The sequence below is a fragment of the Sphaerodactylus townsendi genome, linkage group LG04, assembly GCF_021028975.2.
Source record: "Sphaerodactylus townsendi isolate TG3544 linkage group LG04, MPM_Stown_v2.3, whole genome shotgun sequence".
Classification (NCBI taxonomy): Eukaryota; Metazoa; Chordata; class Lepidosauria; order Squamata; family Sphaerodactylidae; genus Sphaerodactylus; species Sphaerodactylus townsendi.
Genome location: NC_059428.1, coordinates 38,034,346 through 38,059,362, shown reverse-complemented (window position 1 = coordinate 38,059,362; position 25,017 = coordinate 38,034,346). Strand labels below are relative to the sequence as shown.

The 25,017-nt window shown below is 40.8% G+C and overlaps 1 protein-coding gene across 2 annotated transcripts in view; it reads right to left on the bottom strand.

The window, feature by feature from the left end:
- LOC125430856 (limbic system associated membrane protein) overlaps window positions 1-25,017 on the bottom strand; it is a 576,886-nt gene that overhangs the window by 301,977 nt on the left and 249,892 nt on the right. For both annotated transcript variants that reach the window (XM_048493154.1, XM_048493155.1), the window contains exon 2: window positions 3,640-3,872. In XM_048493154.1, coding sequence (XP_048349111.1) covers window positions 3,640-3,872 — 233 coding nt within the window. The remainder of the gene's footprint in view (window positions 1-3,639; window positions 3,873-25,017) is intronic.

Here is a 25,017-nt window from a genome sequence, read left to right as displayed (position 1 = left end):
CCTTCACTTCTCCAAACTAAACATTTCCAGCTCTCCAAGTCTCTCTTCGTAGGGCATGGATTCCAGATTTTGTACCATTTTGGTTGCCCTCCTCTGGACACATTCCAGCTTGTCAATATCCTTCTTAAATTGCGGTGCCCAGAATTCAACACAGTTCAGTTCTGGGCACCATACTGAACATGATTCCTGGGATATTTCCAGGAACCACAGTGCTTGGTAACCCTTATGTGAATCTGTATTTTATTCTTACTAATTGGATTGCTAAATTGAAACATATACCTCTGCATGCATTGAAATTAGAAGAATGTGATTGGTGTTTCTCCAGTCCACTGTGGGAAAGTATTCTTGGAAAACTTTAATTGCTAAACAGTGGATACAGACACTTTCCCTTTGGGGTGATTAAAGAAAACGTAACTTATTACAGCTGCAGCCCTAAGAACTCTTTCTTGTGAAGAAGTCCCAATGAATAAAATTGGACTTAATTCCAAATACAAGTGCTCTATTTTACTTTTAGAACTATTCCTTAAAACTCCAAGAGCAATAAAGACCAAGTCATTCCCCTTATATATATATATAAGCTGGAAAGCTTCTGCCATTCAAGTCCATGTTGTACATTGCATTCAGAATTTTCACATGTAGTCAGTAAAGATCTCAGAGTATGACAGCACAGTGCATATCATCCTTTGGATCTAAATAATTTCTAAACGTCTAGATCAATTTTAAATCAGTTCAGAATGTTTATTTACACACATGAAAGTTAATATCTATTAGGAAGACTACTGGAGTCATTACAATAAAGACAGCTGAATTTCCTAGTTTTATCCCACTGTGATTACATGAGGGATGGAGTAATTCTACCTACAAAATTTTGTTTGATTTGTAGAAAGCTAAAGAAATATGCATCTTAATGCATACACCCAAACATGTTTCATGCATTATATTGGTATAATTGATGTAAAAACTAGGAAATCATGCTGAAATCCTTTTTGGAGCGAAAGTCAACTGCATCCCTACTAAATGGATTTTTCTCTGTTTCTACTTGTCCAGGACATTTTCGCTCTTTCTCCTTATTCAGCTGTCTTTATTGTAATGACTCCAGTAGTCTTCCTAATAGATATCAACTTTCATGTGTGTAAATAAACATTCTGAACTGATTTAAAATTGATCTAGACGTTTAGAAATTATTTAGATCCAAAGGATGATATGCACAGTGCTGTCATACTCTGAGATCTTTACTGACTACATGTGAAAATTCTGAATGCAATGTACAACATGGACTTGAATGGCAGAAGCTTTCCAGCTTGTGTGATCCTGGCAAACAGGCACTCCCTGACTTTCTTTATACATTATAGTATCTGTATTTTCAACACAAACATCCTCTTTGTGTAGAAAGCATGATTTTTGAAGATGCCGTATGTTATTTAGGAGGAGACAATCACTGGACAATGCTTAGGCTCAAAAAATAAATAAGCTGTAGCTTCCTATGGCCCAAGACAGCCTGAACATCTACAACTGCCTGCTTCGTAAATTCTTCAGGAGAATGAACAAGGTAGGAGTACTTGTTGGATTAAGTCTACAGTAGTTCCTTCTAGTATGGAACCCATGGTTAAAAAAACCCTGAAAGGCCTTTTCCAGTTTCTGTCGCTCTTGAAGTATTCATTCTGTATTTATTTATTTGCCCTGATTTGGATGGCCCAGGCTGGCTTGATCTTGGCAACTCAGCAGGGTCATCCCTGATTAGTACTTGGATGCGAAGTCACCATGGAAGTCCAGGTTGCTACTGAAAGGCTGGCATTGTCATGCCACCTCTAAATATCTTCTACCTTGAAAACTCCATGAGGGGTTACCATTAATCAGCTGTGATTTAATGGTACTTACACACACACACACACACACACACACACACACACACACACACAAACAGAGAGAGAGAGAGAGAGAGACAGAGAGAGACTTACTGAAACAGTCATGCCCCACCTTTCTTCTTGGTTGATGGTGAATTACAATCAGTGGTGGGAATCAGCCGGTTCACACCACTTTGGCAGAACCAGTTGTTAAAATGGTGCTTGTAAACAACCAGTTGTTAAATTACTTGAATTCCCACCTCCGGAACCGACTGTTAAATTATTTGAATCCCACCACTGATTACAATATGCTCGCCTCTCCTCACAGACAGTGTGTTTTCTTCACAGATAAAACTCCAGTTTCATCCCTCCAACTGAGAATGTTGTGGTGAGCAGGTGATGGCACATTAAAAGGACTACAGTGAGGAAGGACACTTTGAATGTGTCCTTGATTCTCTTCTTTGTGTCATTTTATGTCAACATTCCATTGTGCTAGCTTAGCACTGTCTTCTCTGGGTGGCAGTGGTTCTCCCAAGTCCCCAAGCTTGGGATGGGAGGCTCTAGTTCAGCGCTACAGGATCTGTTTTACTTGCAAAGGCCCTAGTTTCATCTCTAGTTAAATGGCTCAGGTGGCAGGTGATTTTGAAGGCAACCTAAAGAGATTCTGGAGAACCACTGCTGGTCACACAACCAGTACTGACCTCGAAAGACCAATAGTCTGGGCAGCTTCGTAAGAATGAAGGTCTCTTTCAGTTCTGCTCCTTGTAATAATTTATAACTGGAGATAATTTATAACATGCTAAGCTTGTGTTCAACCATTGAGCTATGCTCCTGGCCCATTCTGATCACATGCCTGTGAATATTACCTGTTACTTTGGGAGCTTGAACTTTGTTTATTTCGTGTGGAGGAAAACTGTTTCCAGGTGATGACATGGAAGATGTACGTAAATTGTGCATTTAGTGACTTGTCTCAAATGAATAAAGTTCAGAATAAGTGTTATTTTTACACTTGACATTTTAAAATGAAATAAATAAATTAATGAGTTAATTGCATTAAAGAAATATAGTCAAACTGCCTCGCTTCAATCATTACCCAAGAACTGCTGTCATCTGTACTAGTCACATATGACTAATCAAGGACACTGAGAAGAAAATTACTGATCAATATAGCACTACACTGTGGAAGAAAGAAGGAGGTCTGCATCACCACTGCAAATCAACGCTGAATCCTCAACAACAATTTATCTGGAGATAAAAATATGCAGGTACTTTTCCATTTGAGAATGACCCCCAATTTACATGGACTTCAGAGCTATCTGGAGTCTTAAAACTGCTTTTCAAAATTCCCATGAAGTATTGTTCACAATGTTTTGTGTTCTGAGGAACTTTGGAGGGAAAATGAAGTTTGATTGCTATTTCCAGTACTTGAAGGAGTGTACTTCCACACTGTAAATGCAAGCCTTATTCTTGACTTGGGGGTGGGGGGTGGGTGGGAATCTGCAACTAACCAGATTTAAAGAATCTCCAGTACAGACCAGATAAATGGTTTCTTTGGCTCAGTGTTGGTTTGATACCATTTATCAGATGCTACATGAAAGTTCATAATGGTGCTGTGTTAAATATAGTTACAACCTTCTATAACTTCAATGGCATCAAGACAGGCATATGAGGCATGACCGTTATACACATCCCATATTGCTAATTCTTACTATCTGGCCATCAAACAAACCTCACAGAACCTCTGGCAGAGATTACTGTCCACCCACAAACTCTGTTTCCAGAAGCCATTTCTTACCTTGAACAATCAAATAAACCTGGGAAGTCTTGGGATGATGAAGCGTTTGCACAGAGCATGTGTATGATCCCTCATCGTAGATATCTACTTTCTGGATCCGGAGGCTGTATTCCAGAGGTGTGCGTTTCTCAAGCTCTACCCGAGGGTCCAGGGACCACTTGTCTTGGCCAGCAAAAATTATGCCTGAGCGATTTAACCAGGCTACCTTGGAGCTTTTGTCTTCTATAAAACACCTGCATGAGATGAGAAAGAAGAGTTTGGTGTCTTAAAAATCAGCTTAGTTTCGGTAACACCCTCCATCCTTGCAAACTTTTCCCAAACCTGCCATGTTCTCATCATCACCTATGTGGTCATCTGTTTTTTTAATGCACATAGTTCTTTAAAAATATATTTCCCACTATATATGTCTTCACTACCAGCTGTTATTATTCCTGTCACAGGCATGGAACTGAGTCTGGGAATAACTTGACCATCGAGTAGTATCCACCCTCTGGTTTCACAGTTCTCAGCCCAATTTGCTATTCATGCACTACAATGCCAGAAATGGATGTTTTGGAGGATTATGTGAGTGTGACTTCTGCCATAAAATGGAGCTCTAAAATGCAGCAGTTGTGGGTACTTGAAATGGTCCAGAATTGACAAATTAGGCTTTGACTCCCTTGTTTCTGATGAAAATGCTACCTCAAAGGCAATTTTAATTCCTGGTAGGGGAAATTTTACCTTACATGTTTTAAATTGCTAGCTGCATTGGTGGTCCTTCTAAGAGCAGAAAAGCGAGATACATTTTTTAAAATAAAAAAATAAAAAAAAATAAAAAACCAGGAACAATGTTCGTTGCCAGGACTTTAAAGCAGTCTGGGAAAGAATGAAAAATTCCAATTGGTCGAATTATATAGGTAGGAAGGAGCTGAGCCCTTCTTCCCCAACCTGATGGTCCCAATCCATGAGATTCTTTCACAAGACAGCTACATTGTCATCTGCAATCTGGCAGTTACCTAAGCTGAGTTATGCCACTCTCAGCTACGTATGTCACTGCCTATGCAAAAGCCTGGCAAGGCTAAAAAGTTTATGACCTTCTCAATGGTTCCCATTTCTGTTTTGTACCTTAGAATGATCTGCATAGCTCCTATTTTTTCCCACTCGGGAAGGAGCTCCAAGCAATTTTCCACATTTTCTTTAACAATTCTCCTGCCTACAGTCTTCCTTCTGAAACTACCCATGATATGTTTACACAGTAGAATATTTAGATTTCCTTCTTACATGTACCCAAAGGCAGGATACACAGCAGGCTTAAAATATTCCCCTTCTAGTTGGTGGAATGAGAGGTCAGGGTTGCGAACTGTATTTTTTTAAAGAAAATGTTATAGGTCAGCATCTGTTACATTGCACATCTGCTCTTCAAGACTGGCTACCACAATCTCTTTCTGGCATTAAAAATGTGTTCTGTCTGCATATTTTCTCAGTTCTAGACAGCTTTTAACCTTTCGTGAAAACTAGATGGTGCCCGCCCCTGGGCCAACATCAGAGCTGCCTCTACTGTGTTTGCTGCCTTCTCTGTAGAGATTTCACCAACCCCATACAGCTTGCTTAATATTCTCAGAAAACCAGGTGACACAGAGGTGAGCAGGAAGGGGAGGGGGAGGGGGAGGCAGCACACAGATACTGCATGGTCTGCCACCTGGCAGGCCCTCAGTGGCAACAGCTGTCAGTAGCAGTGGGGAGTCCACGAGCAGGAGGATGGACTGACAGCCTTCCCAGGCTACATTAATCATTCAGTCTTTATGCTTTTGCATAAAGAAGCTCGCACAGAATCAAACTCAGCCTGAATCTAACGGGTGAAACCAACGGGTGAAACCAATCAAAGAGGAGATGGACTTAATATAATTCTCTTTTCTTCCTGTTAATTAAACTGGAATAACTGCTGCCTGATGAGTATACTATATTTGGGTCAAACGTGCTCTAATACTTAATATGTGTTTTTTTTGGTAGCATTGATAATGTTGCCCAGTGATTACAAAAGCAAAGGGAAGTACGTCCGACTCCTATCAGCAGCCGTAAGACCATCGGAGATTGCTCTCTCCCCCCCCCCAACTCCAAACTGGATCACAGGATGGGTGTTTCTTCAGTATTTTTTTTCAATGTTAATTTAAAATAATGTACAGAAGTTTTGATATGGAGGGCCCAAGCTAGCCTGCTCTCATCAGCTGCAGATAACTAAGCAGGGTTCCGCCACAGTTGATGGAAGACCATTGAAGGTCGCTATACAGAGGCAGGCAATGGCAATGGCAAAACAACTCAGCTTGCCTCTTATGGGGTTGCCATAAATCAGGCTGTGATTTGACAGTGTTTGCTATATGGAATATCAATTAATAAAATAAGGAATATATTTTGTGTTTTACTGTTAATAGTACTGCTATTATTCTGCTTCTTTTTCTTCTAACGTTTAGCTTACTGTGCTATGTGTAGACATTGTGCGGAAATGGTATGGAGACTATGCAAAGGGCTTATCATCTTTATTAGAAAACAGGAAAGGCCCAGCAAGTGTGATGCTCAAGCATGGAAACTAAATGGCTTACATCCAACCACACAATTTTACAAGCAGATCGCTACAAAATTTTAAAGTCAGTTCATCCCCAAAAGGCAACTGTCTTCATCTCTAGCAGATTCTCTACTGAAATATTAGCAGTTTCCCTGTGTACTTATATTTTGTCAATCAAGGCTTCATTTTGAAAGGTGGGGTTTCAGAATTCACAGATATTGAAAGGTTGTTCAAAGTTCCTTTGTGAAAAATGACTTTCAATACAGAATATTTGGCATACCATATTTCTGTAATTTTTGAAAACAAAAAATAATATACATATTTAAGATATGAAGAACATGAAATGACTGAATTATAACCTCATCATGAAACCCATGGTAGGTATTTTCAGGGGCTGGTCTCAATTTTTTATGTTTCTTATGGCCTTCATATAGCTGGTATTATTTGGCTGTTCTAAAGTGAGATCAAGCTGGTTGAAACGCTACAGGGACAGACAGACCTTCCAAATCATTACATTTTATCATATTGAATTTTTTCTTTTGTCTCTAGAGAGCTTTACTTGAAGCCGTTGGTTTTTCTCTGATCAAGGTTATTTGTAACCAACAGAGACTGCTTCATTATATTATTATTTTCCTTCTGAAGAGCAGCAGATTCAACCAGGTGGCCATTAAGGTCCAAGTCTATAACATCTATTTTGGTTTTAATGTGGTTTGCTCTGTGACTGATGAAGAGCTTCACAACCTAGTTCTAAAATGAGCTTCTCGTATTTTTAATGATGAACTGAATACGAAGTGACATTTCAGTTGCTTCTATATTTTGCCTTCCATTTAACTAAATAAAAGCTTCTGGCCTCTTGGGCTGTGTCACTTTCTCACCTTTTGTCAGCTCTGTTCACACAGGTGTACTTTTACAGAAAAAGTATTGCAACTGGAGTTTGAAGATAAGCAAATAATTTAACAGTACAGTTTCAAATGGTTTTGGGGAGACATTTACAGAGCTCTGTAGACCTCAGAATACTGGTCAGAGCCAAATGTTATCATCTTGACCTTCTTTATCCTTTTGAGTTCACCACCCAAGAAGCCTACATCTAAACTGTGCAGTTATTCTGGACTTATTTCTGCTCATTCTAATTTGAACCCAGGTCTCTTAAGTGCAATACCTTGATCCCTACATCACATTTGTTCCTGTGCTGCTGGACAAACCTGAAGTATGTCCTCACCTTGAACCTACTTACCTCAGGTACATAACATAACTATTTCTCATGGTATAACAGCCCTTCTCATGGTAACTTCAAAAGACCTACTACTTTGGAAAATTGGTCATTGTCTATAAAGGAAATCTGACATTCTACACTTGCTATTTCTCATAAATTGAGGGGTGGGGGGAGTACACACAAGGTCCAGTAAGACTGGATTCAAAGATTGCAACTATTTCATTAATTTCAGTATACATCCTGCTGCATTGTATCCTAAATGAATGGGTTCATAAGGTTCTTTTTAGATGGAAAAAAATTCAATGAACAGATGTGAAAATTTCATACTCACGAATGACTATAACACTTGACCTTATGGTCACACCTTAATCAAGATTTATATAATGATAATCAGATGAGGCAATAACTGTTAATTCAATATTAATGGAGTATTAACTTGCAATTTATATGGTAACTCAGACAGCTTCTGCATAGCATCCATCCAATATTACAAAGCTGTACATGTTTGTTAAATAATCAATAAACACAATCATAATTAAAGCTGAACAATGTAATCGGCAAACTGATTGAAGGCTGTTGGATAGCCACAACAGGCTAATTTTTCCCTAGTCAAATATATTCTACATTTATAATCTTACAGTGTAATCTTATGAAAGAGTGATTGTGGTGGCTTTTCCAGGCTGTGTGGCCGTGAAAGAAGTTTGACCTCAGTGGCCCTTTAAGACCAACACAGTTTTATTTTTGGTACCTGCTTTCTTATATATGCATACTTCTTCAGTGCAATCTTATGTTTGTCTCTTTAAGAGGGGTACTCCTAGAGAAATATGTATAAAATAGCATTCTTAGATTTTTCCCAAGTCTCCCAACAGATGTTGGGAGTTAGTGGGCCTCCTACTTGCGGATTTTGCTATCCCCAGCAAGGGGCACACTTGGGAATTAGATATATTGTTCTCAGTCTGAGACTAATGGTGCCATTCTATGTGGAGTTAGTATACCTGTCTAAACCCAATGGGCATAGAAGGGTGCTTAGGATGGAATCCTGTATCTAGTTACAAAAGGAGAAACAGAAATAAGTCTTAAAAGATTTATAGCTGTCATGTTTATATAGCCAGTAACCCATTTCTGTTATTAATGTTAGAAAAGAGTAGTCTGTCAGGTTCCAGTTATGAACCATTGAGAGCCCCTTAACTAAATGGTCTGTAAAAATGCAGACCATATTATTGCCTCTGTTTATCATCCAGCCTTGTCCCAATCCCAGCCCAAGTTTATCATATGCTTTTTCTTCAGGATTTTTGTGACTTTGCACCTTTTACTCTTCTGCATTTTCTCCCATAGAGATACTTGCATAAAGCACATTAATTTCTCAGTGTGGTGCACCAGCAGCAGTTCCTTGTTGTTTCTATTGTTCTACCCAATTTTGTTTCACCCCCCTGGTCCCTGCCTTTGGCAAACACATGTGTGTCCTGTCAAGAAGAATCATTTGACTGGAAATCATGACAAGCTATGAAAACCAACTTCATTGTCAGCAGTAGCAGTGGCAACAAAGATTCAGCCAGTCCCTTCCTGTAACTAAAGCGAATTCCGCATGGGCCAAAAATGGCGGTGTGAAAGTGGTGTGAAAACGGTGTAAATCCTTTATAATTCCCGAACTGTATAATTCCCGAAGCCTAAAGAAACCCCAAAATATTCTGAGAGACCCGTCTCATCCAGCACACTCTCTTTTTGAACTGTTACCATCTGGCAGACGATACAGGTCTATAAAAACTAGGACAAAAAGGCTTAGAGACAGCTTCTACTCTAGAACTGTGGCTATGCTGAATTCCGTGGCTTCATGTTGATGTATTTGGGGTTGTGTAGGGATGGGTGGAGGAAGGGGAAAGTGAGGATGGGGTATGAGTCTGAAATTGTGTGCATCGAGGAATGCTGCTGTAAATTTCGCTGTGCGTGCACAATGACAATAAATGCTTATGCTTAAACCCTTTTACAACATTTTCACACCATTGTTTTTGGCCCATGCAGAATCCCATGCAGGATGAGGCTTTGTTTGCATGCCTTTCACGTTCAGAACCTCTTTTCCTGACTATGAAAAAGTATGCTTGAAACTGTGGTAGAGCCTTGATGTTCCAAACAGGAAGATCTGCTAGGTTGATTCAAACTCCTTTAGCATCCTTTGAAATCCCCTCAGGTTCTTGATCTGATTGGGATCAAATTAAGTTGGGAATCAGCGATAACAGAGATGGTGCAGAAGTACAATCTGAGAAATTTCATGAAACTTTTGTAGCTTCTCCTCAAACTCCTATAATGCTTTGCCTGAGCATGAATCTCCCAATTAGTTTTGAATTTGACTTTACATGAGATTAGAAGGTGACTCCTAGTTCCAAGCCTAATAAAATGGTGGTAGACTTGCAACAAATGCCATGTGAAGACTGTTTTAAATCCCTGCATGCAGCAGCTGACAAATTATGCTAAATGGCTTCCCAGTGGAGACTATGGTTTATACTTGCACTGTAGTTTACACCGCTTTTGGGTGACCTACTATGCATGGTGACAGTATGTTTCGACCAGCCTTATTTGATTAAAGCATACCCTCCAGCATTTGACAGATGAGAGCAGGTACGCTTGATTCATTATGAGAACCAGAATAATAATGAATGAATAAATATTTCATTATTCCTATTTCCCGATTCAATACAGCAAGCTCACCATCCAACCAGAAGGCACATTTCCACAAAATTACACATTCGCACACCCCACAGCTTACTCTCAAAATGCCCCTTTTTTCTCCCAGAATTTCAAAGTTTGTTACATGCTAGCAAAATTGTGAAAGCCAGTTTAGTAAAGGCAGCTTTGCGGGTACAGCTGTCAAGTACGTTCCACAAGTAGGTAAAAATTCAATATGCAATAGATTATGATACTCATCGTGCAAAATTGGTCCTGTACCTAATAAATAGGTGCAGCTGGAAGCCATGTTTTAATGGTGTGTTTTTGAAACACTCCAGGGCTCTGCAAATAGAACGCAAATGAAGAAAGCATTTTAAATTAAACTGCTTTGAACTGAGCCGAGTGCATTTTTCTCCAGCCCGAGCTGCCTCCTTCTGAGAGTGGCGCAACTTGCGAAGGCCTCTACACAAAGGCTGCTTTCCCTTAAGGATCACAACACCACAAGTGCTGACGAGCCAGCTGTAATCTTGCCATTTCACAAGCATTTGCGGGATTCAGCTAACAACTTCCCTTGCCACCCATCCAAACCCCCTGCTACTTCCAGTGCCAGTAGCAAAATGGCAGAAAGGGAAATAAAATGGGATCAAATGCTGCTTGTTCAATGCAAAACAACACTGATTCCCAGCAGCAAGAATAAACAAGCCAGGCATAGTCTCTAATGTGTTGTAAAGTGCGATGCTGGAAAGCAAACGCTGTTGTTCCACACCATACAGATACGGGAGGGGAAAGCAAGTGTGATACAAAATCATAGCAAACCATGCAAAGATGGCATCAAGGCACCTCATTCTGTTCATCTTTCTCCTGCCAAGCAATCAAATGGACCATGGTGTTACTGAAAAGAAAGAATTGCTTGGAAGCAGAAGTCACCTTTAAGCTATGAGTATTCTGTACAACAGGCTCCTATGGGTTTGAGGTTAGTCTGAAAGATCTCCCTGATACATAATTCTTATTGTGATTGAGAGTCACCTAGTAATACTATTGTTGTGGAAAGTCTGGGCAAAATATACCTCTGGGAGGAAAAGAGGGACATAAAATATACCTCTGGGAAGAAAAGAGAGAGACAATCTGCTTGAGACCCAGGAAGATCATAGAAGCCTTTCATGCAGTCTGTGCCAAGAATAATTCCTCTGGGCTTGGTACAATTATGCAAAGCACCCACTCTGTCCTGATAGTACGGCATACATACAATTTCATTAATAAAAATACATTTGTTTAATGTTTCCCTTCTGCCTTTGTAGTAAGTATGACAAAGTCTTGTGGAGAAAGAACTGGACTGGAGCTTAAAGAAAGGAGCTCTGGAGCATGTTTTTATTATGTCGCTTGACATTCACAGTATACACACAATACCTGGGAAATCTAAGACTCCATAAGATCTCCTTGTTGCTGCTTCTGTCACAGCACTGCAGACAAGTAAGTTGGAGAAGGAGAAAATGAAAGATGAGGTAAGGTTTCGGGGCTCACGACTGCTGTTCTTCATTATTTTTTAAACGAGGTAATAGTTCTGTCTTAAACACAGTTCTATCTTTCTCAACTGACTGACTTCAGTGTACTTAGAGTGATATAACTGCTTTGGATGGCACATTGTGTTTTTGAGCAGGGGTAGAATTGACAACTCTGAGTCGGAAAATCCCTGGAGATTGGGGGGGGGGGCTTGTGTAGGGTGGATTTGGGAAGGAATCTATAATGCCATAGAGTCCACACTCCAAAGCAAAGTACCTCCAAGAGGTACTGAACTCCGAAGTCTGGGAATCAGTTGCAATTCCAAGATAACCAGGCCCACCTGGAGGTTGGCAACTCTAAAGAATGAGGAGGTTGTAATTTTGGAGAGAGGAGCTGCTAAGAAATGTCAAGGGTAGCCTTTAAAAAATCAGTTCAATAATGAATTTTATGTGAGAGTGTGGTGGTTAGACTAGGACGGGAGAAATCCAGGTTCAAATCCCCACTTGCGCCATGGAAGCTTGCTGGGTGACCCCAGGCCAAATTCTCAACTCTGACCTTGACTAGAATTTGGATGGAATACCAGAGTTATACATATACTCACACACAACTGTATATATTGTATTGAACATTGGCTCCCATTCTTAGCTAAACTTAGTCCAGTCTTAGCCCCAGACAGTACAGGAACTTGCTGGCGGGGGGGGGGGGGTGGAGCAGGGAACCTTGACATCCTTCTCATTTTCAGAGTTGAGGAGAGCAGATGAGCAGTCTGCCAGACAGACTGTTGGACTAAGCATGATATGTGAAGACTCTTTCGTTATACCACCATTCTCAGGTAAGTTATCCCACTGGGAAATGGGTGAATCCATTCAGCCCTCCATATCCATCATGTAGTACCACATCGTATTGTAACATACCTTTAAATGCTTCTTACTCTCTTATTGTTTCTGTTGAGCTTAGGGGCTGTTCTGATAATGAATTTTTAGGTGCTCCTAGTATGACCAACACCAATTGCTATAACACTTGTTGCAGGTGCCGCATTTATGGAAATTTCTGACAGTCACACTCATGGCTAGGTTGTCCACATTTTTTAAAAAAAACTTTAAACAAAACCCTCTATATGCATTTTATAAATAAGTTGTGCTGATTTGGGACAAATGTGCAAAATGAACAGTAACAAATCACTACAGTACTAAAGTGATTACAGCGTATGTAAGAAATATTAAAGAAGCGTGTTTCCTAATGAAAATATGCAAAACCAGTGAATACAAAATGAAGAAAAATACCTGTTTTTCAGAGCCGTCCTAAGCAGAGCTACTCCCCTCTAAGACCATTGAAGTCAGTGGGCTTAGAAAAGTGTAGCTCTGGTTAGGATTGAACGGTTAATAATGTTTCTTCCGCTTGGCACAATGCAAAAAATGGAAATAAGTATTTCACATCAAATTAGAACCAGTGATCTGTGAAACCTTCACTATTCGAATGACAGGACCCTTTATGCCTAAGTTTCCCTTTATTTCTGTCAGCAAAACATATGCTAAAAACCTGCTTCCCTGTGTGATGAGGTATATTTACCAGTGAGAAACCGTCTGTCTAAGAACTGAGCATCTCATTCCAACTGGGTCCTATGGGAGTGCCACAAACACTTCAAGTTCTTATGCTAGGAAGATAGTTTGGCTGCCTAGCCTGTTGCAGTGCACATAACATCTTGATTCAGGTCATTTTCTGGCCTGCCAAATATTCTCTCATGAGCTTCAATCAAGGCCCTGCTCACAGAGCGAGCAGCAGAAAGAGAGACAGTGGTGATGCGGTCTCTCTGAAAACAGTATCAATTTCTTCCACTTTCAGATCAGCAGAGAATTCTTCAACATCCCTTTCAGTGCAGCCTGGCTGTTTTTGATTTTGACACAGAATGATTGGGGGAGGAATGCTGATCAACATCTGGTCACATCAGCTTCGTGAACTATCTGGCCAAAAACAGACTGTACTTTGCCTTCTTTGTAACAAAACCTGTCACATTTAGCCTAGCAATTGCATGTGTGACAGGACAACAACGAATTGCTGCACTTTTGCACTGGTTTGAATCTGAGCTCTACAGAACTGGAGACATTTCAAGGATCATCTGGTTCAATTCTGCTACATCAAGGAAGGACCTGTTATATTCATACCATCACTGCAAGATACTTATCTCCCACAGGGGGTTCTTGAACTATGTAATGCTATGCCATTACCTCCTTGAGGAAAGTAAATAACTGTACAAGAGTGGCCAAATACTGCAAAGATCAAGGAAGACGAACTGTTTGCGATGATATCAGTGACAGAAGACTCAGTACATGAAACCAAGAGAAATGGGGTGTAACCACCTAATCCCAACGTGAGCCATATAAACAATATTGGCAATAAAAAGATACATTCTTTGTTCCTAGATTTGATCATCAGCAATGAAGAATGAATAAATGTGATCTACCCACCAAGGATTTGAGAAAAACAAAACAAATTATTGTTCCACCACCATAATATATTATCTGATCCAGTAGAATAACGTCATACAACGGGGCAATTTTAGACTGGGACTTAATGGTTTGTGCCATTCTGCTCCCCTCCTCCCCCATAGTAATGTGCATTGTTTCAGTTGTTTCCAGTATGAAACACATAATGAATGTTCTTCTACTATGGACCAGAAGTGGTTGTGAGACAGATTTTAACTCCATCCCCACTCATTTTATGAACTAAATGTGCCAGTCACTTATTGGCATGCAACAGGCACCACCCTACCCTTGTCTTGGGATTCCAAGGCATGTGATTTGTAGGTGGTTGGTTTGGGGGAATGAGTCTTGCACATGAGTAATGGTTACTTTACACCCCAACACTGTGATAAACAGCTGACAGGTGAAACTCTGTAGTACTAAATTTCACTCACATACTGGGTTGGGAGTAGTGAGTAACAAATTATCCTAGTGTCATTGTGACATCATCAGCCCTATGCTGGACTTAAAGGTCTTCATTAACAGGGCTTGATATAGAATGAATCATGGAAATTTGGACTGGAGAGTCTAGCAGACAACCTTTGGATTTTCCTGTGCTCATTCTGGAGGGGATTGAGGCAGGGAGTGGGAGGATGCTTATTCCTAGAAACAACTGAATATATGTGTGTATATTCATTTTTCAGTGAATAGACTGGAAATACAGTACAAATGATAAAATAAACATGAAATTTTCATACATGAAAATGTTTTCATTTTTTTGGGAAGCAGCTGTCATAATGGAAAAGAGGAGGAGGAGGAGGAGTTTGGATTTATATCCCACCTTTCTCTCCTGTAAGGAGACTCAAGGTGGCTTACAAGCTCCTTTCCCTTCCTCTCCCCACAACAGACACCTTGGGGCTGAGAGAGTTCAGAAGAACCATGGCTAGTCAGTGGGACTTGCATCCATTTATTTGCTGCACAAGGCTTCTCATTTTTAAAAAATCGTGTTCTGAAAATTCATGATTACAGAATCTCAAATTTCAGCCATGGTTCTGGATGGAGGCTGTCTTACCATTTTGAAGGGCTAGCCATAAATGGTACCCTCACTGAAGAACAGAGGAAAGGGAGCGATTTAGATGGAACTCCTACATGCCTGCTAATTATCAAGCCTGCAGAGGAAATCTGAAACATTCCATTCTGTATCAGAGAATTATAGCACCTGGAGCCCTTAAACCCAGATAAAAAAGTAAGATGACTATCAGGCTGTTGGAGGAAAACAGCAATAGATCACAGTAAATGAAGGGAAAGCAAAGATATCAAGGCACCCCTGATGCAGCTACTGAAGAATTAGTGATGCAAATAGAAACTCTGAAAGAGATTGGAAGAAAGGAAAGAAAATGAGGACAGGACAGAAAGACTGAGCAGGTGAGAAAGTGCTGGATATCAACAGCAAGAGAAAGAAAAAAAGCAACAAAGAGAAAGAGAGAGGAAACACCAAAAGGAACTTCAAAGCTTCCTGCATCACCTGTTCCAAGCCCAATTATCATTCTGCAAACATAGGAATGAGGGGGGGGGGGGGTTGTCAGCTAAGTAAAGCTCAGACACAGAAATTAACTCATTAGGGATTGTATTAACTGAGGTAACATATTAACAGATCGATTTTACTTTTTCTTGTTGTAATTTTATGTAGCACAAATATGCCTAATAAAGATCTTTGTATTTGTATTGATTATAAGGATGCATAAATCTGTAGATTTTCAATGCTTTGGTGGTGGGGGTTGAAGGATCATTCCTTTCCCCCTAAATCCAGATGTGGGTGATCTTTTTAAACTAGTATAACATTCCTTTTAAACATCTTGTTTGAGACACCTCTTTTATCATTTTAAAAGGTATTCCTTTATCATGGAGTTTTAAAAGATCCAATCTACTTACTGTGAATAGGGATGCCAGCATCTAGGTTGTACCTGGGGATCCCCCCAGAACTATAGCTCATCTCTGGACTGCAGAAATCAGTTCCCCTGGATAAAATGGATGCTGTGGAGATTGGACTCTGTGGTATTATACCGCACTGAGCTCCCTGTCCTCCGCAGCTCATCCCCAAATCTCAAGATGTTTCTCAGCCTGGATGTGGCAGCAATGGCATAGGAGCAGCAGTGGCGTAGGAGGTTAAGAGCTGGTGTATCTAATCTGGAGGAACCGGGTTTGATTCCCAGCTCTGCCACCTGAGCTGTGGAGGCTTATCTGGGGAATTCAGATTAGCCTGTACACTCCCACACACACCAGCTGGGTGACCTTGGGCTAGTCACAGCTTCTCGGAGCTCTCTCACCCCCACCTACCTCACAGGGTGTTTGTTGTGAGGGGGGAAGGGCAAGGAGATTGTAAGTCCCTTGGAGTCTCCTGCAGGAGAGAAAGGGGGGATATAAATCCAAACTCTTCTTCTTCTTCTACCCTCCAACTCCTGCTGGTTGCCCGTTTGCACCTGGTAACCCTAGCTGGGAATGGGTGGATGCTGGGTGTTAGTGATTTGGTTTCTTTATCTATGCAACAACAGAAGAATAAATGCTCATCTTGATTTTGAAATCAATGATCCTTCCTTCCCTCTAGTCCAGATTTTAATGGATGTTATTCCAAACTAAAGCTGCTTCCACAATGGATATTTGGTCTTGGTTGGATCATAATGGGGAAAAAAAATTATCTCCAGCTTCCACACAGCATTATGGTGCTCTCATGCAGCTTCTGGCTTTCCCAAAGCTTTGCTGCAATGTTTCCAAAGCCTGCTTTGTTATAAAAGATCACAGCAAAGCTGGAGAGCCTGCTGTGTGGATTTTAAAGTTCATATTTTTCACAACTCTGTCAGCTGCATTTTCCAGGCCCTTATCTTCCGTGGAAGTCATTTTCACCTGTAGCACTAGTCGGCTTTGGATTTATTTGTTTTTTTAAAAAGTAATTGACAAATCAATGTAGTGTTGTAAAAATCCACCAGAGTGATGCAAGAGGGAGAGGAAATAGCTACCACAGGGATTTGGGACATGAGAAATGTGGGGCAACATGCCATGTTGAGAGACCATTGCTACTTGACTGAATTGTCAGTCTCAGCAACATCAAGGAAACTTGGGTACTCCTAAAAGTCACCTAAACTGTCGCATGCCATCCAGAATGAAAGTTGCATGCCATTTTTCTTTTCTTCTTTTCTAAAAGAAGAAAAAAGAAGAGTAAGAAGAGCTTGGATTTATACCCTATTGTTTTAAACTCTAAGGAGTCTCAAAGGCCCCTTCCGCACATGCAGAATAATGCACTTTCAATCCACTTCCACAATGGTTTGTAAGTGGATTTTGCTATTCCGCAGTTAAAATCCAGCTGCAAAATGCATTGAAAGTGGATTGAAAGTGCATTATTCTGCATGTGCATAAGGCGCCAAAGTGACTACAAACATCTTCCTTTCCTCTTCCTACAACAGATACCTTGTGAGGTAGGTGGGGCTGAGAGAGTTCTGAAGACCTATGGCTAGCCCAAGGTCACCCAGCAGGCTTAAGTGTGGGAGCAGGGAAACAGATCCAGTTCATCAGATAAGAGTTTCCACTCATGTGGAGGAGTGAGAAATCAAACCCAGTTCTTCAGATAAGTGTCTTAACCACTACACCACACTGCTCTCAGTCCACTTTTTAAAGCATCAAAGTATTAATTGACCAAAAAACTTGAAATATCTGCTCCTCCTCCTTTCCACGCCCAGACAGGCACCTTTCCTCCTGTGTTCCACAAGTTCCATAGATACTTAACAGAGCATCAGAGGGTTATCTCTGGACAATTCATGTCATTGAAAAAATATCACCAAACTAACCATTCTGAGCCATTTACCTAAAAGCCACTTAACATTTGCAGCAACAATCACAATGGGATCTTTGGGATGAGATTTTGAGGGAGCACAATCATGAAAAGACCACAATAGCATCCCAAGTTTCAAGGGAACAAAGACAATAAAGAAACGTTTTTTAAAAGACAGCAAGAAAACAGACAAGAGAATATGCTTCCAGTTGAACTACGATGCTTTCAACAGATGTTGTTCTATCTCACAATTTGAAACATCCTAGTTCCACTTGAACCCTTTAATGTATTTAACAGCCCTGGTGACCTCTCTTTCAGGCAGAGTTAGGGCTATATCATAGGTGAATTCTTCTGTACACAATCTCTGTGTAGGAATAAATGGGTGCAATAAGTATTTCATGTATGAAATAAGGCAATTACATTCAGTTGGGAGGATGTGGATTGTTAAAAATTGTATACATTAACTGTGGTGATTTTTTTTGTAGGCTGCCTGTTTTTATACAGCACCCCTGTGTATAGAATGCCTGTGATGGTAGCTGTGGATCTAAACATCAATTGCTGCCACTGTGGAAAGGCAGACTGTACTGGAGAGGACACTGTTGCTTTGTGGATGCTAACTGTATGCTGGGCATGGAGAGGGTATATGTTCTGGGTTCATGTTGGCCATCGCTATGGCTTTTTCTGCACGGGCCATTTATGGCGCCCTGGGGACGGCAAAAACGCCGTTCGCACAGGCGGCGCTGCTAAAACGCAGCAGCACTGACCTGGCTCCCCTACAGCACCCCCAGGGTGGCGTCAGGCCGCCTCCAAAAACCTCCCTCCTGGAGGGAGGTTTTTGGGAAAACAGCGCGTTCCCGCCGATGCAGTGTGAACAGCACCGCTGGGAACACGCTGTTTCCCCCGTCCCTCTCACACTCACCTCATCGCCTTCGTTGCTCTACTGGACTGCTGAGACCCTCCCTCACTGTCCTCCGACCCCTGGAGGTCGGAGGGCAGTGTGGGCGGGTCGCAGGAGTCCAGCAGGGCGATGAAGGCATCAAGCTGAGTGGGAGAGGGACGGGGAAGAGGCGGCTCCATGCAGAGCTGCCTCTCCCGTGCAGGCCTCTGTGGGGGCCGCTCGCATGCTCCCGTGCGAACGGCCCCTATCCCTCCACCGGCAGAATTCCTGCCGGTGCAGGGGCGCCCTTTCTGCAGTGCGGAAAGGGCCGTATGGATTTGTGCTATCAACTGAATAATGTGGAGGTGTTATGGGCAGGTAGTGATCGGTAGGTAATCAGTAGGTGGTGGCAGGGGTTCAGAGGAAACTCTGGGTGTGTCTGTCAGTGCTGCTGCACTGGTAACATCCTCATGGTGTTGTCTCAGTGCTTGAACAAAGGATTAAAGAAATGTCACCCTAGTGATATAGTAGACATAGTAGGATTGTCCTGCCTATTTTAGATGTCAGTCCTAAGAAAGCTTATTAACTGAATTTGGTCAAACTCACTTCTGGATTAACATGCATTGGATGGGATTTCAACCATTAATTGAGAGTGTAAGTTAGAAATAGCTGAAATAAGGTAATTTTTTTTAATTTAACCATTTAAAAAACACTTGGGAATTTCCCTTTGGCATTAACAATCATGTCCTATCTGCTAAATGTAATTTGATCTATAAATTGTTTCCACTCTTACCGCTCTCCTGGTGGTGGCAAAGATGGACAAAATATTATAGATGACACAGCAGTTAAAAAAAAAATACAAGCACCCACCATTGCTCTCAGTGATAATGGAGCTCTGGGGACAGAAATGCCAGGAATTGTGGTGGAAAGGATTAGCGTTTAAAAACCCTTTCATAAGCTTACCTCTCCCCTCCCCAACACAAAAAACACACACTTGGCTCTTCATATGATGCTCCCACTTGAAAGCTTAGCACAGCTTCTGAGGAAGACATAAACACACACACAGTCATTTCCATATCTAAGGCCAGCTCTGAAATCCCATCGCCAAATGCTGCTCTCAGAGGAAGAGACCAAGTGGCAGATTTGCTCTCAACTGTTCTGCTTCCATTCATTTTAAGAATCATCATCATCACACACAAAAAGAATATCCAGAATACCACTTTTTCAGTTTAGGCGCCTCATTTCTGGAGAGAAACAGGAAAGTTAGAGATCATTTATTTGTTAGTTCAGAGGCATAAGACAAGAGGCATATGAAGGAGCTGCCAGAGATTGATTTAAGATGGCTACATCTGTGTTACTTTGGCTAAGCAAAACATACTAATAGTCAATATGAGGATCACAAAAGAAGAAGGAAAGTGCATGAAAATAACAGTATCTACACATATAGAGCCGGTGTGGTATAATGGTTAAGAATGGTGGTTTGTTTCTCCATTACTCCACATGAAGCCTGCCTAGTGACCTTGGGCCAGTCACAGTTCTCTCCAAACTCTCTCAGTCCACACAGAGGCAGGCAATGACCAACTACCTCTGAATGTCTCTAGTCTTAAAAACCTTATGGAGTTGCCATAAGTCAGTTGTGACTTGATGGCACCCACACAAGAAAAGCATAACAAGGGTGTTTTAAAGCAGATGGGGAAAACTGCTTGACACAATGTAGGGTTGCCAGGAATGGTCGCGCAATGAATGAGGCATGCCCTGGTAACTCATGAGAAATTGGTTGGGGAGGGCAAAGGAGGCAGCCACTGGCAATGGCATGAGGTCACTTCTGGAAAAACCTGGAAGTGATGCCACACTTCTCTAGGAATCACTGGAGACCCTATGGTAAAACCATAGACCACTGAAGTTTTGCCAAGAAGTGACATCATGCTATCAGCTTAAATATTTAATATTTCTCCCTTTATGGGGACCTGGCAACCTTTCTGGATGTAGAATTACCCCCCAGGAAAGTGAAGGAGGAGCCATTTACAAAGCAATCCTAAATGGATTTACTCAAAATTTTAGGGGTCACTCCCAGAAAAAGCTGTAGAAAATGATTCTGAATATTTTAAATAAATGTGTTTTAGTTCCAACACCTATATTGTAATTATTCCTTCAGTTCCTTGTCCCACTATCTCACAGGTGCACCAGCAAACTAGTTGTTTTTTCTCTTTCTCACTCAGATAATGTTGCTTTTGCTGTCTCCTTTCTTTGAGAGGTTTACCAAAGGTTTTGGTGCTTACCCTTAAAGCCCTGAACAGTCTGGGGACATCACATCTGCAGGATCGCTTCTCCCTTTATGTGCCCCAATGGGCTTAATGCTAAGCCAACAACAACTTGCTGGTGGTCCCTGCCCCCAAAGCGATCCAACTAGCCTTGACCAGGGCCAGGGCTTTTTTCAGCCTTGGCCCCTGCTTGGTGGAATGCTCTGTCTAATGAGACTAGGGCCCTGTGGGACTTGACGCAGTTCCCCAGGGTCTGCAAGATGGCGCTGTTGCAACAGGCCTATGTTTGAGGAAGTTATGGGGATATCATTTAAATGGCCTTTCTGTCCCTTCAGGGAAGTTTAATAGGGTCCCCTTTGTAGAGTTTTAACAGTGAATGTTTTATAATCTAATGGTTTTTAATTTGTGATTTTATATGTTGTAAGTCACCCCGAGCCAGCTAGGGAAAGGGTTGCCTAAAAATGTGATAGATAGATAGATAGATAGACAGACAGACAGACAGACAGACACCAGCCTTCTACCGCACTTTTTAAGGTCCTCTTCTACTTGATTCCCTATCCTCTATCTCTACATTTTATTACTATCTCTTCCATCAAAAATGTGCCTTTGTTTAAAAAATGAGCAAAATATGAACAAAAGGCACCACCATTTGCATTCATTTTGAAATTATTTTTTTTTAAAAAATGGGAATCAAACTGTATGAAAAATTCCTGTTTGTCCCCCCTCAGTTGGTTTTAGTAGAGAATACAAACCTAGATGCAACATCTTTGTTTTCTGAACAAAATCGTCAAAGGCTCAACTTGCAATATAAGGAATCATATCTGTTGTGATTCAGACAGGTGGAAAAACAATTCCAGATAGGAAATTACTGTGAAGTCTCATTTCCCAACTGTAATGTTCATTTTGCATACTATTTTAATGAAATTTCTGGGAATTGTAACTCTCATGCAATGGATCAACCTGCCCCAATCTTAGGTGGACTGGAAGGAAGGATCCCACTTTTATTCACAACTAAAGTGAAGGCTTGTGCATCTTTTAAAAAATGAATGTTGCAATATCTAGAATGCTGCTTATCTAGTTATAATGAATTGTAGGGAGAATTTGAATCCACAAGGGGGGATTATCATATAAACAGGAAGCATTCAGTTCATCATCACAGTAGAACATATTTTGTTTTTATTTCTATATAGTATGTATCACTAGAAAGAGGAAGACAGAGTGAGAAAACATAAAGAAACGTTAGACATATAAAATATTTCTTCTATTTATTTTGCTTTAAATCACTTTAAAAGCTGGGACTATGTTTTGTATCTGTCTGAAATTTGACAGGCAGAATCCCATAGTTCAGGGGATTCATTTCCTGATAAATGTATCCCTACTACAGATGGAAATAATATCCTATTGAAACCAATGGAAAATTAAAATGCATAAATGTAAAAAATGAAGAAAATGAAAAATGACATTTTAGAAATGAAAACACCACATGAAATTGCATCTACTTCTCTCCATTCCCTACTTCGACATCATTCCTGCCTATAATTTTCCCATCTCCTTTAGTTTCCCGGTTTGCTGACCCTTTTTCCATTAGCATTGCAATCCTACCTTGTGGGTGCTCTTTCCACAAAGCTCGCTAACCTATGACCTCCTTATCCCTCCACATGTACTCTCCTACCACCATAATATAGTCCCTCTTTCCTTCAGTCATTTCTGAAGTTTTTCATATGCAGAGCTTTGGATCGTCAAGAATCTGTAACAGATCCTTACCTTTCAGCAGTTGGAACGTTTATAAATATTTCATATCTTCACATCAGCAGTTCAGTGACTTAGAGAAGGGGCTCATGAATAACGGAGCTAGTGTGGGAGGAATTTGAAACCCGTTATATGTCTGTGTGTGTGAATGTTGTGATAAACACTGGCAATTTTACAGATTCACATGAACGCAAAGCAAATTTGTACAAACGGTTAGCACAGAGAGGTGACTTGTATATATTGTCTAGCAGCTATTTCACTATGGAAGAAGATAGGATGGATATTTTTGTTATACATTAATTGGTTCGTTTTATTTTAGTGAAGAAGCTGCCCAAGAGATTCTATGGCATTTATATTAGTCACAAACTGTGGTAAACATTTCTTTCCCACTCTCGCACAAGCATCTTTGAGTTTTCCACATGTCACTGATGTGTCACTTCTGTCCACTGTGGTCTGCATAAGGGAATTATTTGAAAAGGGCTTGAGGCAGGCATGGAGAGAGAAAATGCTGGGAATGAGGTCTCTTGGGAGCTTTGATCTGAACTCACCTTCATCCCTGCACCCACAATGAGCCTTCCAAAGGAAGACACAGTTGTAAATAAATAAGCAGATGAGAAAAAAGAAATGGCAGTGTGTGTTTGATGGAGGGGATTGTTGTTTTTTGCTGTCAGCATGAAAGTTAGGGCCTGATTTATGACTGATGTTGAGGAGGAAAGAAGCAAAGGCTGGCGGGATCAATTGATTCCTCAGAGGGGAGACATGGGTTGTATCTGTTTCTGCAACTGGGTCTTCCTGCCATCTTAGTTAAAACACCACCATATAGCAAAGTGTAGCTTTTATTAAAGGCTTTTATTAAAGGCTTTCAGTTTCGACCGTCAACAAGGCTTACAAAGCGTACTCCATGATGGAACTGATTTTTTTGCATACTGATGCTGTGTCAAAATGGCAGAAGCTGAGGTCCAACTAGAGGGATAAAACCAAAAAGCTACATAAATAAATTTTAAAAAGCCTTGATAGTGGGACCTGTAGGGTTAGAAGTGCACCATGAAGTCAGCGTAGCATCCTTTTCCTTTCCACTTGGACTGATTTTTAACAAGCAGCAATCTTTTTGAATTTTTGATCCACACTCCTATACTCTCTGGAACTTGTTTTTTTTTTAATAGTTACATTCTTTAAAAGCCTTCTCTGTTACTAAAAGTCCCTGGTCACATAAAAAGCAGTGATATAATGGGTTCCCACATATTCACTTCTCCCTTGACAGTAGTTTAGCGCCACATGGATTCAAAGACCTTTTTATCTCTCCGCTGTATTTAACCATTGTAATTAAAAGAAATTGATTTCTCAATCAATTAGTTATCAAATATCTGTAACAGCTTTTAAGCTCTGGCATTATTGTTTAATCCCATTGGTTACTATGAGCCAGGTCGACTGGCTGTCTCTTTACCTGAACAACTGCTGCCAGTAGGTTACTCTCAGGTAAGAAAAGCCTGTGAAATATTTTAGCATAGTGGGAAAGGAGAGAAGATAATTGAAGCTTCTGCATTCCTAGAATATTAATAAGTATGTTCTGCTAGCCTTGATAACAACCAGTGGGCAATGCCAACTCGATGCCACCTGTTACTCAAGGTACAAGAACCAAATATAGTAATTTGAAAATGACAGCAGGCATACCACTCCAAGCTGATGACTGATGTAATACTAAAAACAGATGGGACTAGTGACAGAAGTCTGTAGGCTGGATCACTAGACAGAAATCTAGGGACTGGGTCATCATGTAATAAGCTTATCAACAACAGACGTTATAGTTGTATGTATGCATAAGCAATAAGGAGAAGAGACAAAGCCCCAAAAGAAAATGGCCTCATTCCAGAGTTGTATGTACATAGTGGGCTCTTGCATGTGCATTTCTCTGAGCCGAACAGTTCCCATGCATGCAGTCTTCAGTTTCAGTGCTCTTTATGGTTCCTTATCTTATGACTGCAGCTCGGTTGTGGGGACAGTTCTAACCAATTTAGACTACAATTGATATTCAAATAATTATGGTTAGAAACACCTGAAGTCTATCACTGTGGCACAGCTAACATACTATCATGCTCAGAGTCATTCCCTGTCCCTCCTCTAAAATACTAATGGCAGTTTCACATTATCTATACCTTGTACAGGACATTTAATCAGGGCCTAACACAGCCATTAATTTTGTGGATGTGCAGGGACTTTCTTGTAGGTCTCCTCGAAAAATGCTGACTCTCTGTCTACTATCACCACCACACAGGATCTGTAGAAGTGCCATCTTCTT